The 14,716-nt window shown below is 41.6% G+C and overlaps 1 protein-coding gene across 1 annotated transcript; it reads left to right on the top strand.

The window, feature by feature from the left end:
* Positions 1-173: 173 nt before the first annotated feature.
* Positions 174-14,506, top strand: nlrc3 (NLR family, CARD domain containing 3). Its single transcript, XM_084079486.1, has 19 exons — positions 174-382; positions 1,758-1,918; positions 2,296-2,559; positions 2,716-4,471; positions 4,697-4,783; positions 4,981-5,064; positions 5,432-5,515; positions 6,037-6,120; positions 6,455-6,538; positions 6,978-7,061; positions 7,406-7,489; positions 8,439-8,522; positions 8,927-9,010; positions 10,017-10,100; positions 10,305-10,388; positions 10,582-10,665; positions 11,440-11,523; positions 13,334-13,417; positions 13,532-14,506. The coding sequence occupies exons 2-19, from the start codon at positions 1,798-1,800 to the stop codon at positions 13,620-13,622; spliced, it is 3,411 nt and encodes a 1,136-aa protein (XP_083935612.1). The 5' UTR covers positions 174-382; positions 1,758-1,797; the 3' UTR covers positions 13,623-14,506.
* The last annotated feature ends 210 nt before the right edge of the window (positions 14,507-14,716 follow it).

Raw genomic sequence — 14,716 nt, 5'->3', positions numbered from 1 at the left:
GTGCTTTAATTTTCTTTTGTCCCTCTATCCTCCTTATCATTGTGCTGGTACGTTACAGTATGCTTGTGCACATCCTGCACATCATGTCTTAACCACAAGTTCCACAACACAAGAAGCCAAATAAAGCAGATAGGAAATAGATGCAGCTTAAAATTGTGACGAGTACCTGCTGATCACTTGCACTGCAGTAAGTAAGTAGATCACGTTCCATTTTCTGTTTCAAAGCCTCAGTGCCAGAGTTCTTCCTGTTATCTACACTTGCACACTTGTAGCTTGTGTGAAGTTTTCTGTTTCTGAGCTACTACAGTGTAGTCTTATTAGATATATCTCTTGCTCAGACAGCATCTCTCATCCACTGACGGTTGATTGCAATATCTCTATGGTGAGTGAGTTCTGTAATCCACTGAATTTTAAAGCCTTGTTTTCTGCACCATGACTGTATTTCATACAATGAACCTCTGGAGCTACTAGGTTTACAAACTGATGGGTCTTGGTAAAGGCAAGACTCGGGTGTTCGTCCTGGAGGTTTTCTGTCTCTTGTGGCCACAGCGTATTAATGCTGTTGCACAACACTTTTACGTCAGCACCTCTTCATTATGAAAGTTTCCTGTATTTTTGTGTTGTTTTGTTGGTGAACTGGCCTGTGCCCTTATTACTGGTCTTTGTTTGTACAGTATGTGTAGTGTAGTTAGTAGACATGTAGTAACACCCAGTTACAATTGTCACTGGGTGATTCTCTCATTTGAAACTCACTGCAAGGCAAGCACACATCTATCCATTGCTTTGTATCATTCTCTGACTGTTTTTTTAATTTATATTGTTTTGACACTTATTGGTTTTGAACATTGGATGGGTTGATAACTCATCTCAGTAAAAGGGGACGGCCAGCATTTAAGCATCTGAAAGAAGCTCCATACGAGAGTCTGAGGTTTGGTTTTTAGCTTCCGTTGTGCGTGCTGATTTCAAGGCATGCAGACCAAACAGGAAGACAATTGCCATCTACCTTAGAGTTCACTTTTGTGTTTGCAGCAGTTTTGGGTTTAGCTTGAACCACAACATCATAATGCACATCTTTAGGTTCTCCAAAAGACATCCGTGCAGACTGGAAATGTTGAGGTGCTGAACAGAATTGGCCATTGATTACATTGAAGTATACCTTCAGTGATCCTCATTGACAGCTTTTAAATGAATGGCTCTAATGTTACTCTGCAATCTCATTTCAGTTACTGGTCCCATATGTGATGATGATCAAATGCAATATCGTATCTTTCTTTCAGACAGACGTTACACAGTTTCATATTAGTAGCGAATCACCTCACCCACTATATCGTTAACACTGGATTACAAAGGAGTAGAATTGTAGGTTTGAATAACACCTATTCAAACTCCAAGTGTGAAGAAAGCTTGCTATACACACATGTCAATGCTACACAGAGCATGCTGTGCTTACTTCAATAATGATTGTGTTCTTGCAATTGTGTGTATTCTGTGCACTGAAATGACTGACATATCCTATCCTCCTATCCTATATTAAAATTGGCCAATGGGAGGGCCGGCGGGCAGACCACGGCCACATCACTATGACAACATAACCATAAACAAACCACAGCAACGTCACTAAGACTACACATAACCATGAACAAACTATGGACACGTGACTTTTGACTCATTGAGACATCATTATTATTCATCATCCATTATTTTTTACCATATTCATATCTGTTAAGTTGTATTGTATCTCTTTGTATGTGTTACAGGCGTAGGAATATTTCAAAGTAGGAATCATTCCACTCTCCTATGGAGAGGAACACCCATTACGATTCGTTCATGGACCGAAGTAAACGCATTACATGGCAGGCAGATTGCTATGTGGACCTCCAATCTACAGCCTGCTGTTCAACAAAGGAGGAAATGGAAGGTATCGTAAAGGTCACTTTATCTTATTGAAGAAGCACTTAAGTGCCTCTGCTGTGGGAAGGTGATATATTAATACACTTTACTTTCTGTACCTGTACCTACCTATATTGAGCCTGGAGTGGACAACCCAAACAAGAACCTTCATTCCTGTGTCTTCACTACTCTTCCTCCTACCATAGTGTTTCAAGAAAAAAAAAATATATAGATCATCCACTCACCTAAGAAAACAGTTTGAACTTGAATTAGTGTAATCCAACATTTCACAGAAAGGAATCTCAGCTTGCGATGTGCTGCAGGTGCTGTAAAAGCTATCACTATTATGGTGTCCAGTGACTCGGATCCACTTCTGAGTTTCTTCCCTTTTCTCTTTTGGCCCAGACACTGGCTGGATCCACAAGCATCAGCAGCAGTTTCAGCGCTTCATTACAACCACATTCCTGGAGGGGGCGCTATCCCACATGAGAATGCTGGATCTGCTGAGTGCAGCAGAGGAGACCTGCATCCTTGCCCCTGGCCAGTTGCAGGAGCGAGTTGACATGTTCACCACCATCCTTATCAGCAAGGACCCTCAAAGCTCAGATGCTCTTCAAGCCTATATAGAGAATTCCAACTCTGTGATATCCCAGCTCATCACAAAACATGGTAATGGACCTGTAGTTTAGCTAAAATAAATTCTGTATGAGGGTGAACATTCATTTGCATTTACGTGGCACAGATATTAAAAACTGTCAGTCACACCTTACTCATTTCCGTCATCCCTGTATGATAGACATGAGTCAATTTGTCTTTTGTTTCCAGACCCCATGGTGAAGGAACACAAGGAGGTGCTTTTACAGCAGTACAGCCAACACAAAGCCAGAGAGTCCATCTGTCACCCCAGCCTGAATGTCTCTTCCCGAGCCTTGCTTCTGGTTGATGGGCCTTCTGACCTCCAGCAGAAGGAACATGATCTCATGCAGGTGGCAGCCACTCGAGGCGGTACACTGCAGTGGAGAAGTCACATTCGGCAGCTTGGTCTGTCAAAACTGTTTGAACCCCTGACACGGGTCAGTGTGCCTCCTAGGGTCTCCATGACAGTCGGGGTGGCAGGGATTGGCAAAAGTACCTTGATTCGACTCTTTATCAGGCAGTGGGGCCAAGGGTCTATTTGCACAGATGTGAGCTTTGTCCTGCCTTTCGCCTTCTGGGAGCTGAATTGTTTGGAGAAGATTTCAGCTGAGAGGCTGATCAAGCTAGCCTTTCCTCATTTACCAGACCCTAGTCTGGTTTTGAACGGCTCTTGTCGGGTGTTGCTTATATTCGATGGCTTAGATGAATTCCGTTGTCGTTTGAATTTCTCTGATGCAGCACCCTGCACTGACCCCACGAAAGAGGTGTCCATTGATGACCTGGTCACCAACATCATCCAGGGGAATCTGCTCCCTGAGGCCACAATATGGGTGACTTCCAGGCCGACAATGGCTTCACTGATCCCTGGAGGATTGGTTGACAGGGTGACTGAGATCCCAGGCTTTAGCCCCAAGGATATCCAAACCTTCCTAAACCACTACGTGTTGGAGAAGGATTTTGTCGATAAAATATGGGAACACTTGGAGTCCCATAAGATCTTAATGTTGATGTCGTATGTGCCAAGAATTTGCCAGCTGGTAACCGATACTCTGAAGTACCTCATGCAGACAGCCAGCCAGGAAAGCCTCCCAAGGACATGCACAGAATTATATGGCCAGTTCTGTGCCATGAAGGCAGAAGCAGGTGAACCAAGAGGCAGAGAGCCTGTAAAGCTAGAGCATCTCCATGGGGGTAATCGAAAGCTGCTGGGGAGTCTCGGGCGGCTGGCATTCTATGGGCTCCTCAAGCACAAGTACACATTTAGTGAGCAGGACCTCAAGACCTATGGAGTAGATCTACCATCCACCCAGAGCAGTCTTGGTGCTGGAGTCCTTATTCACGAGGAGTCCGTTATCTGTACAGTGTACCGGTTTACGCATTTGACCATACAGGAGTTCCTGGCAGCTACTTTCTACCATGTCTCCTCTAAGCGGGCCATCTTTGACTTGTTCTCAGAGAGCGCAATGTCTTGGCCCAAGATCGGCTTCCAGAACCACTTCAGGAGCGCCTTACAACACTCTCAGCAAGACGATGTTGGCCATTTTGATGTGTTTGTGCGCTTCCTGACAGGACTGCTGTGCCCTGTGGCTGCAAAACCTCTTGCAGGGCTGTTGGCCCTTGGGAAAGACGATGGTAGCCAGAAGGCATGGGCGGCAGGGTTTCTACAAGGTCTCTTGGCACATGGGAGCGCCGTGGTTTCCTTGCGTGCGGTCAATCTAGCCTACTGTCTGCAGGAGCTGCAACATGTAGAACTGCTGAGGAGTGTAGAGGAAGATCTGCGTGCTGGCAGCCTTGGTGGGAAGTTGACACATGCCCATTGTGTTGTGCTGGCCTATCTACTGCATGTGTCCACAGAGTGCAGCGAAGAGATCAACCTAACATCTTGTTTGACCTACAGTACTGTTAAATGTCTGCTCCCACAGCTGCTGTACTGCAGCTGTCTAAGGTTAGATCCTCAATCAATAAATCATTCTCTTAAACAGGAATTGTATCACAGTGTACCGTGACATTTTGAGCGATCACAGTATGAAAACCCTTTTTTTAATTATGGACTGATCCAGATACTTACTGCAAAACATTTCCAGAGAAACTGAAATGCCATTGTTGTTCATCTACAGGAAATCTTATTGAGTATTTCAGGGGTGCAAACAATGACGTATCTGTTTTTCAGGCTAGAGAATAATCACTTCAAAGATGATGTCATGGAACTGCTGGGAAGCTTGCTGAGTGCCAAAGACTGCCATATCCAGAAGTTAAGGTTAGGCCACGCTTGCATCGATACAGTCTATGCATTCGTCATTTGAAGGAAATGATATAACACAAAAAACATACGCAGTATCCATTTCAAAAGATGATTTCTAGTTGCTCTTTTAAGTGGGAATGCTGATTTAGTAGCAGCCTAAGCCATAATCCTATAAATAAACCACAAACCTATCATTTTCTTTGTCCTACCAGTCTTGCAGAGAATAAGATCAGCACCAAAGGTGCCAAAGCCCTCAGCCGTGCTCTCTTGGTTAACAGGACCCTGACCACACTAGAGTGAGTGAGATGACTGTTTTATACTATTCTACTATGATTGCAATTGAATTATTATTAGTTGTACAAATAAATGGCACTTTGCATTATTGCTGGTCAATGTTGCTTCAGTGATGATATTGATTGATCAAGGTAAGTATACACAATAATAATAATACATAATGCATTTAACAACAGTCACCTGCAGTTGACCTTTATAGCAGTACTTGTATTGATTATTCATGGTGGTATTCAAGAAAATTACTGTCAGCCTAATTTTCTTGTGACATTAAAAACCACAGTGCTTGATTTAGAAGTATTGATTACAATTAGTAGTTTCAGTTGTTATTGTACCATTCCTGTAGCCACTAACCATCTTTTTGTGTTTTAGTGTCCATAGCAACAACATTGGTTCCAAAGGAGTTAAGTTACTGGCAGAAGCCCTCAAAATGAACCAAGTCCTGCTGTCAATCAAGTAAGTGAAAATATTTGTGACAGGAGCAACATCAGATGCTTGCAAAATGCCAGAATAGCATTTTCTGTCACTGGCCTGATTTATGCTTAATATATTCTTGGCTGTGCACTGCGTTGCGCACAGAAAATAGCAGATCTTCAAGCTCACAACGTGTCACGCTGTGACACATTGTGAGCGTGTAGATCGACTATTTTCGGTGTACAACACCCAGTGTTTCCCAAACTTTTCAGCTTGAGGCCTCAAACTTACAATATATATATTTTTTTATTATCTTGGAAAATGCTAGAATATTTGTATATATATATATAAAGTATATATAATATATTATTTATATCTGACAATCTTTTAAAATAATTAAAACAATTTAGGACATTTAAAATAAAGGGATATTTATTCGCAACCGACACAAATTGGTCCTGAACCATTGTTTGGGAAACACTAGACATAGGTGTGCAACTATAAGTACAAATCACCCTTTAGTGTTAGATGTGTTGTGCCTCATTGTTGTCACTGCATGCCAGCTTCCAGAACAACTCCATAGAGGAGGACGGTGCTCGGGCTCTGGCAGAGGTGCTGCAGACCAACCGCAAGCTTGTCTCGCTGAAGTAAGTTACCACCAAGCAACTGTCATCTATATAGCTTGGATTTGCTGCTGTGTTGTCATGTGTTGTTGTGTGTGTGTGTGTGTGTGTGTGTGTGTGTGTGTGTGTGTGTGCGTGTGCGTGTGAGAGAGAGAGAGAGAGAGTGTGCGCACACACACTCTCATACATTATGACAGTTTAATTTAAGTTTATAAGAACCGATTTGTGTTTCTTACCTATTGTGTCTGTGATATTGGGTTCATAGCACATGTTTTGCAAGTATAGTATACATTGAGGGAGTTGCAATTGTATATGCTGTGTCTTTCTCACATTCTTCCATTTCCTGTGATGATTCCAGTGTTCAGAAGAATTCAATTGGAGCGGATGGAGCCAAAAGAATTGCTGATGCGCTGAAAATCAACCGGACTCTTACAGAACTGATGTATCCGTAACAAATCAGATTACTTTAATTACACTGACGAGGATTTATTTCATATATTGAATTAATATTACATTTAACATCAAATTAAATAGCACAGACCACCAACCATCAAAAACAGTGGCAGCGTAAAATGCAGCACAATTATACAGTTATACTGTGTATGTATTATATTTTTCTGTTGTTTCACTTTGGTCTCACTTTGGTGTGGAAAATCCTGCCTGTGTTACAGAAATTGTGTATTTCCCTGTTGTATTCTATAGACTCCCCACTATGCTACAGTATACGCTTGAACATGTATAGTGAAGCTGCAGTTGAAAGGAGCTTCCTTGGTTACCATGGGCATTTGTTTACCTGTACCATATTATGTACTGTAAGTACTCCAAATATGAGACCCCAGCAGTTCAGAGAGACTAAACACATTTCTTTTTCTTGTCACTAGCCTCTGCAGCAACCAGCTGGGGGACAAAGGAGCTGTCGCCCTGGCCCAAAGTCTGAAAGTCAACCACACACTCATCTCTCTGCAGTCAGTACACCTCAATCAATACAACACCATGCATCACATGCTGTCCAAACAGTGTAACATAATTTGAAAATATAATTTGTTCATCTAAAAAGTTTGACTTGCATACAAGGTTTGCTGGTCACACAGTGTTGATAACCGGTCATTTGCTGCTGTGTCTTAAAACCTTATTTATGCTTCAGCGACAGTGTCATGTGATGAGTCTTTAGACAAAAATAACTTATTACATTTCAACAGAAAAAAAAGGCAGTACTTTTGTTTTGTCGAGTAACATGTCACACTTTGTCGAAAGCACAAGAGGTATTTCTTTCATACATGTTCCTCTATGGATTTTGGTCTGTTTCCAGGCTTCAGAGTAACTCCATTAGTAACAAGGGGATGACGGCTTTATCCCAGGCACTGAAGCTGAACCACGGCCTTGTTACCTTAAAGTGAGTATCACCTCCATACCATGCTGCTCTCAACATCATGTTGATTTTTCTGTAATCTCCCCATAGCAGCAGCATCCAGACCTAGGAAGTTCTATTAGGAATATCTGCCATCTCCGATAGAAGCCATAAAACATTGATGACAGTATTTTAGAGCATGCTGAATGCTTTTATTATGCTATATTTAGATGCAGTATAAGAGAATAGATAAGTAGAGAAACAGGAAGCTGTGGTGGAGACGGGGAACCACATGCATTTGCAGGTCTCTGGCCGGAATCGAACCAGAGACATTGTAGTCATGTGATCTACTTTTTTGGTGGCATACCATCAAGAAAATGTATTGGGGCCAAAAAATAAAAATAAAACTGATCTCTTCTCTGAGCTGTTTCTATAGAAATAGTATCCTACTAGTGACATCATTCATTGGACAGATTCAAATGGTTCATACTCTGTAAATGTGAGTTAGTGCGCTGGAGATAACGTGTGAGGTTGTTTGCAGAATAAATGAATTGTCTTGACCCGAGGCTTTTGGTCAAAAGTTACCTCCTGTTGTTCTCCCCTTCATTTGTAGTTTCGCGTGGCCAGACTGTTGCCTCCCACAATTTTCAAATGTTTCCGGTCTTACAGTCTGGGACTCGGAAGCTCTGATCATGCTTAGAATTTAAACCGGATGTGAAGCTTCCTCCCCACTTCCGTTTCGTCTTTACAGTCGTGCAAATTTATCCTAATATAAATACAAATCATCTAAGTATATTTAGCTTGCTGCTTAACAGAAATTGAAATTAAAAAAGAAAATGTAAAGATATTTTAAAATATATTTTCGTGAACGGAAGTGCCAGTTTCCTCAAGCGGATTTCGGGAGTTGTAGTTCCAGACTCTATATAGCATTCGGAGATTGTGGAATAGTTGTCTGGCTACGCGAGACTACTTCATTTGTGTCCCTTGTTGTTAGCCTGCGGGAGAACTCCATCGGGGTGGAGGGGGCGAAGGAAATGGCCCATGCTCTCCGGGAGAACAGCTGTCTGAGGAACCTGGAGTGAGTCAAACACATTAAACAGAAGACCCTTGCGCCATGCAGAGATGGGGCAATGCCCACACACACACACATGCCCCATCCAGAGTATACCAGTCAAGGCTGTAATGTGGTGTTGAAGATCAACGGGAACACTGACTATAAAAAATATAACTCTATGCTTCTTTAGACCAGTGTTTCTCAAATGGGGGTACGTGTACCCCTAGGGTACTCAGAGGTACTACACAGGGTGTACGTGAGAGAAATTGGAAAGTGGAAACATTTGTTTTACGTTATTTACGTTACGTTATGTTTAATGATAAAACATTGATTAACTAACTGTGTGAACCTGCCAAAAACTTGACTAGCACAACTGCTATTTAATTAAATAAATACTTATTACTTACTTGTGTGTTGCTTTATTCCAGTCTAACAGCCAACCTGTTGCATGATGAAGGCGTGAAAGCTATTGCTGAAGCGATCAAGGTCAATCGAGCTCTCGCCTCTTTACAGTGAGTATTTTGATTGATTGATGTTTTTATTTACAAACCATGCATATACAGTACATGACCATATATTTTGTATGTCAAAAGGATTAAACACAAAATAGCTTGAGAGCTTAATATTTCCATTGTGTCCTTTGAGTGCAAACTTGTAATATGAATACATGGGATACATACTTAAAAATGCCATGGAATATATTCTTTAAAATACATGGATACATCCATCCTGTTTGGACGGTGGACATCATAAACTTAACATCTGGACTCACAAGGCGCAAGGCAACTTCCAATTGGCACAAACACTGTTCACTGGGGTCTGCCATGAGAATTGCCACACGGCCCGGGAGCCACAGCCTCCGATCCACACCAAACTTGGCACTGTCAATTCAATCTGTACTGGGGTACTCAGAAAGTATAACAGACACAACAATGAGACAGAGACCACAACTCAGATATTAAAGTATGAGAGATTTTAAAGTTTCCGGATACTGGTGCCAAACGTACATGTCGCAATGGGACACTCTGTCAGACTCCCAGAACAACATACGTTCACAGTTTATATACCCAATGCAACAGAACACACCAGTAACAGGAACAGACAAGAATTAACAATGAGAGTAATAAGCCCATCCCTGTGACCTAAGTGTCATCTGATAATAACTGGTGGGGAGAGAAAACAGACCAGACCAAGTCAGGTCAGATCTTAACTCTACAGCTGTGCCACAGCTTTGCCGGTCAATACAAGCAGTAAATTCCTTGCCCCCAAGACGAGATTTTGTGTATTTGAGTTAATTGAAATGTCACATCTCAGAATTCGTCGACAACACAAACACTGTTCAGGGGTCTGCCATGAGTCACACCAGGGGTCACATGTGGCCTCTAGGGCCCCAACGGCCACAGGCATGCCAATATGTGACCAGCACATATAGTTAATGTTGGTAGCAGAAGATAATGTGCCTATAAATAGTCACAGAATAGCCTGGTATTTATTGTACAGTGTTTCTCTTCTTGCCAGTCTACAGTGGAATTTAATCAAGTCCACTGCCACCAAAGCGTTGGCTCATGCACTGATGTACAATTCCACAATTCAACTCCTGGAGTAAGAAACCTTTTGATCTTTTGCATTGCAGCATTATACATTACTTCTATAGTCTTCACATCTGTTTGTCTTTGCTTTGGCCTGTATCCCATTCATATCTATTTTCATTATTCTTTGAAAGTGGCAGCTGGCACTGGCATTTGTAAAGGTAGATTACCTGTTACTGATGTGAATGCATGTCTGTATGTGCATACTCTGCTGCAGTTTACAAGAGAATGCAATCGGAGATGAAGGAGTCATTTTTCTCGCTGAGGCCCTGAAGACCAACACAACTCTGTGCACTTTATGGTTAGTGGCACTTTTATATACAAATAATTACTGAAAACAATAGGTTCACCAAAAGCGATCAGCGATCTGATCATTGCAACATGTTAGGGTTCTCCTTTTTCGTACAGTAAATTATTTTGTCAATGGTTTGTGAATGTGCACGACTATGCATGTATGTATGTTTATGTGTGTGTGTTATGCGTCATCTCTCTAGTCTCCAGGGTGTCTCAGCTGGGGAAAGTGGGGCCATTGCAATGGCAGAAGCTCTGATGTGCAACAAAGCCCTACATACATTAGAGTAAGTTCATATCTGTGTTTCTGCTTATTATCTCTTTTGGTCACTTGACCTTTGTCCACGCTCACTATTGTTTTTCTTAGAACATTTGCTTGTCTTAGAACGCCCCTTTGCAAACCTCAGACAATGCAACTTGCATTAACATCCCATTCAGTTCAACTAATTATTGTATATCACAAAGAACAAGGAAGGCTCTAGCTTACACTTAGTTCAGGCACACTAGCATGGAGCCAAGGATAAGCTTGTGTTGATAGGTCATCAGTCAGCGAGTGACCTTGCTACTGAAAGAGCTCACTGTGCATGTGAGTGCCACATGTCAAACAGGGATGAAACTCTGCCACTAGACACAGTTGCTGTGGATGGTTTGGTAGAATTGATGGTTGAGGAGACATTGGGGTGTATCTGGGTACAAAGAAAACTAAATCAGAACACATCAACCATCGATGGTTCACAGAATGGTTTTGGTCACGTACAAACAACGGTGAGGCACACCAGCAGCACCTTGCGTGTTGTGAGCCAACTCCCTTGGAATATACCAGCATTACACCGTATATCGTTTTCTTTGTGAATGAATAAGCCTAATGGCTTTGGGTATAAACAAATTTGTGCCAGACATGTTATCCAGCTGAGGGCTGATGTGCCAAGCAGTTGCCTGCAGTAAGAAATCACTATAGTAGAGTGACTGAGTACCTGCTGCCACATTCTGGCACACTTAATTCTGTTTGTCTTGTTCTATTCTTGTGGCCCTAATATTACTTTGTGTCCACTGTGTTTCAGCCTGCGAGGAAACTGTGTAGGGATGGAGGGAGCCAAGGCCCTGGCCAATGCTTTGAAACACAATAGAAGCCTCAAATCTTTGAAGTGAGTGTCTATGGATCACATGGCTGAGTACTGTGTTCCATTTGGTAATACTGATTACATTGACCAGTAAAGGAAACAGATTTTCTTTTTTTAGCGGTGCCAACCGCTCTACACATGGCTTTGACACCGTGTCTGTGTGTCTGTGTGTCTGTCTGTGTGTCTGTGTGTCCGTATGAGCCCGGGATGAGCACGGCAAAGAAGCAACACATACAAACACACACACACACACACACACACACACACACACACACACACACACACACACACACACACACACACACACACACACACACACGGACTTGGAGATTGCCTATGCCATCTCTCCTCTCATTGGCCACACGTGCCACCGGTTATCAAAGAGGGGTCCAGGGACCCCCAGGGACGTCCGCCCGTATGAGCACGGGATGAGCACGGGATTTTAAACAGCTATAACTCCAGTTTGCAGTATGCCACCAAGTCCAAATTTGGTATGTGGACTTAGACCACCAATACGGGACCAGCATGAATTGCTCAAGCCCCGCCCCCTCTGTCTTCCCATTGGCTGGCCTTTAAACAGCCATAACTCAAGTTCGCAGCATGCTACGGAGTACAAATTTTGTACATGGACTAAAACCACCAATAGGGACGAACTGTAATTACTTAAGCCCCGCCCCCTCTGTCTGCCCATTGACTGGCCTTCAAACAGCCATCATTCCAGTTTGCAGCATGCTACCAAGTACAAATTTGGTAAGTGGACTCAGACCACCAATAGGGACGAACTGAAATGAGTTAAGCCCCGCCCCAAAGGCACCGCTTCCTTCACACAGGGTGTGATTTTTTTACAAAGCATGTGACTTTAGGGCAGTAATGTGATGTCACAATACTGTACATAAAAGTACCCATTTCAATGATACTATTAATTAAAAACATGTTTATTTTCTGAAGAATAAAGGGTTTGTTGCTATAGGGACCCCAAAGGGAAATTATAATAATGCAAAGGGCTTTTGTCTTTTTTCTTTATGTACTGTATCAACATGAATTGGAGAAGAAAAAGCATAGGGATTGCTGAAAATAAGTAAACTTAGGATGGGGTTCATTCTTTCTTGATCTATTTTGTTCTGGTATTTCAGATTTAAGCAAAAAGAAAGTGGGCTGTGCCTTTGTGCTAGTTGTGAAAGTGTTGTTCTCACAAGGGAATTGCTATTATGTTATGAAGATATAGCAACAGTATGCTTTCTGATACGCGAGTTACCTTGTTCAACGCCTCATCCTGTCTCCCCGAATCCTTACCAATTCCCTCTGGCAAATGCTATTTTAGTAACAGTCCTTAACCCACTGGAACATACTGAAGTATGCGTTTCAAGATCAAATGAGTAACTCTAAAAAGCATGTAGTATATAAAAGGTTAGGGCAATACCCAAAAGCTCTTATAAATTCATACATGCACAGCAAGATGGGGGAAAAGACTGATGGTAATTTCTTAGCCCTAATTGCTCCCGATGAGCAGGTTGGTGCCTTGCATGGTTTCCTCCGCCATCGGTGTGTGTGAATGGGTGAATGCAATGCACAATCTATGAAAAGCGATTTGGATAAAAGCGCTATATAAATGCACCATTTACCATTTATTCTTACACTCAGGAGTTGAACTAACACTCCACATGTTGTGTATGTCACTCTTTGATTAAGAAAATAATGTCCTGGTGCAGAATTTCACTTCTTTTCATTTAATTGCAAGCTATAGCTTTTCTTTCTGAAAACCTTGCATTTGATGACACGAGTGTAGTGAGTGCTTCTCTGTGTGTATTTATGCATGTTAATCTGTTGTATTTAGTCTTCAGGAGAACTCTCTGGGTATGGATGGAGCCATATTCATTGCCACAGCCTTGAAAGGAAACCACCAGCTGACATACATAAAGTGAGTCCTCCCACCTCTTCACGTGTACCCTTGCTGTATAGACCTTTGTGAGTACATGTAATGTACTGTACATAGAGTGCTACCATTTTGCTAATGCCAAAATCAACCCTGTAGCTTGCAGGGAAATGGCATCGGACAATCTGGGGCAAAGGTGATATCTGATGCCATCACGACCAACTCTCCTGACTGTGTCGTGGATATCTGAACCAGAGGTTGAAAAAAGAGCACCCATATCTTCATCCTTCTATCATGAAGGTCATTGTATTGAAATAACACGTAACGCGTCATTCAGTTGGAATGAATGAATTCCACTTGAAGTAAATTGTGATTCACCTTGGCCACTTGTGATTACTGTTGTACTTATGCTACTGTTGACAGGTATATTACTAAAAATGCATTGTTGTAAATGCATTAAATACGTTATTAGATATTTACATTATTTACTATATATATATTTGGTGGACCTAGAAGGGATACATCTCTCTGTGATATAAAATATTGTTATTTATACAGTTTCAAATCACTTTAAAATATAGAGCACTATACGTATGTGTAAATATGAAATGGTACATGTTAAATATCAAATGTTATATTACAGTATTCATGCACATGTATTTATAAATATATGAATAACATATAATCCACCTCTATTGATACTGTAATTGATAAAGTAAGTCCACTATTATGAACATCTGGCACATGATTTAAAAAAGCCCCAGATACAAATTTGACACAAATGCTAGACTTGTCTCTCCATTAAATACCACACCAGGGGCACATGGAGTAAACAGGTACCAGTAGCTGTAGCTCCTCAGCCTTTCTTTAATAAAGGTGAATTTTGAATGTAAGTATGCAAGTTTTGGGAGGTTTAACAATAACTTAAGTCGTAGTGGATCTTTTTTTTTTATGACAATTGTAATGCTTGTACTGTATGCCCCAATGGATCACTTTAAATGCTTTAGCAATAAAAAATCCTTATGTAATAAAACACAAAGTTTTTATTTATTTGATGCAGAGCGTGGGCAGTCAGTCCTGGACACGTTGAATGGGCGATTCATCTGCAGTGGATAGTGGTCACGCAAAATGTTCTTTTCACATTACTGAACAATTTGTTCATTCCGACACTCAGTTCTTAATGGCTAATGTATGACATTTCTTTTTTAAAAAGTGTAGGTTCTAACTCGCCTATTCTTTCACCCTTCTTTTGTGTCCTTGACAGCCCCACCACAATGCTAAACATTCAGCTGAGTGACCTTTAGAACACATTATTCTCTTTCTCATTCTTGTATGCTTTCCTGA

The sequence above is a fragment of the Gymnoscopelus microlampas genome (assembly GCF_963454915.1).
Source record: "Gymnoscopelus microlampas genome assembly, chromosome: 14".
In the NCBI taxonomy this organism is placed as follows: Eukaryota; Metazoa; Chordata; class Actinopteri; order Myctophiformes; family Myctophidae; genus Gymnoscopelus; species Gymnoscopelus microlampas.
This window is presented reverse-complemented; position numbering and strand designations above follow the sequence as displayed.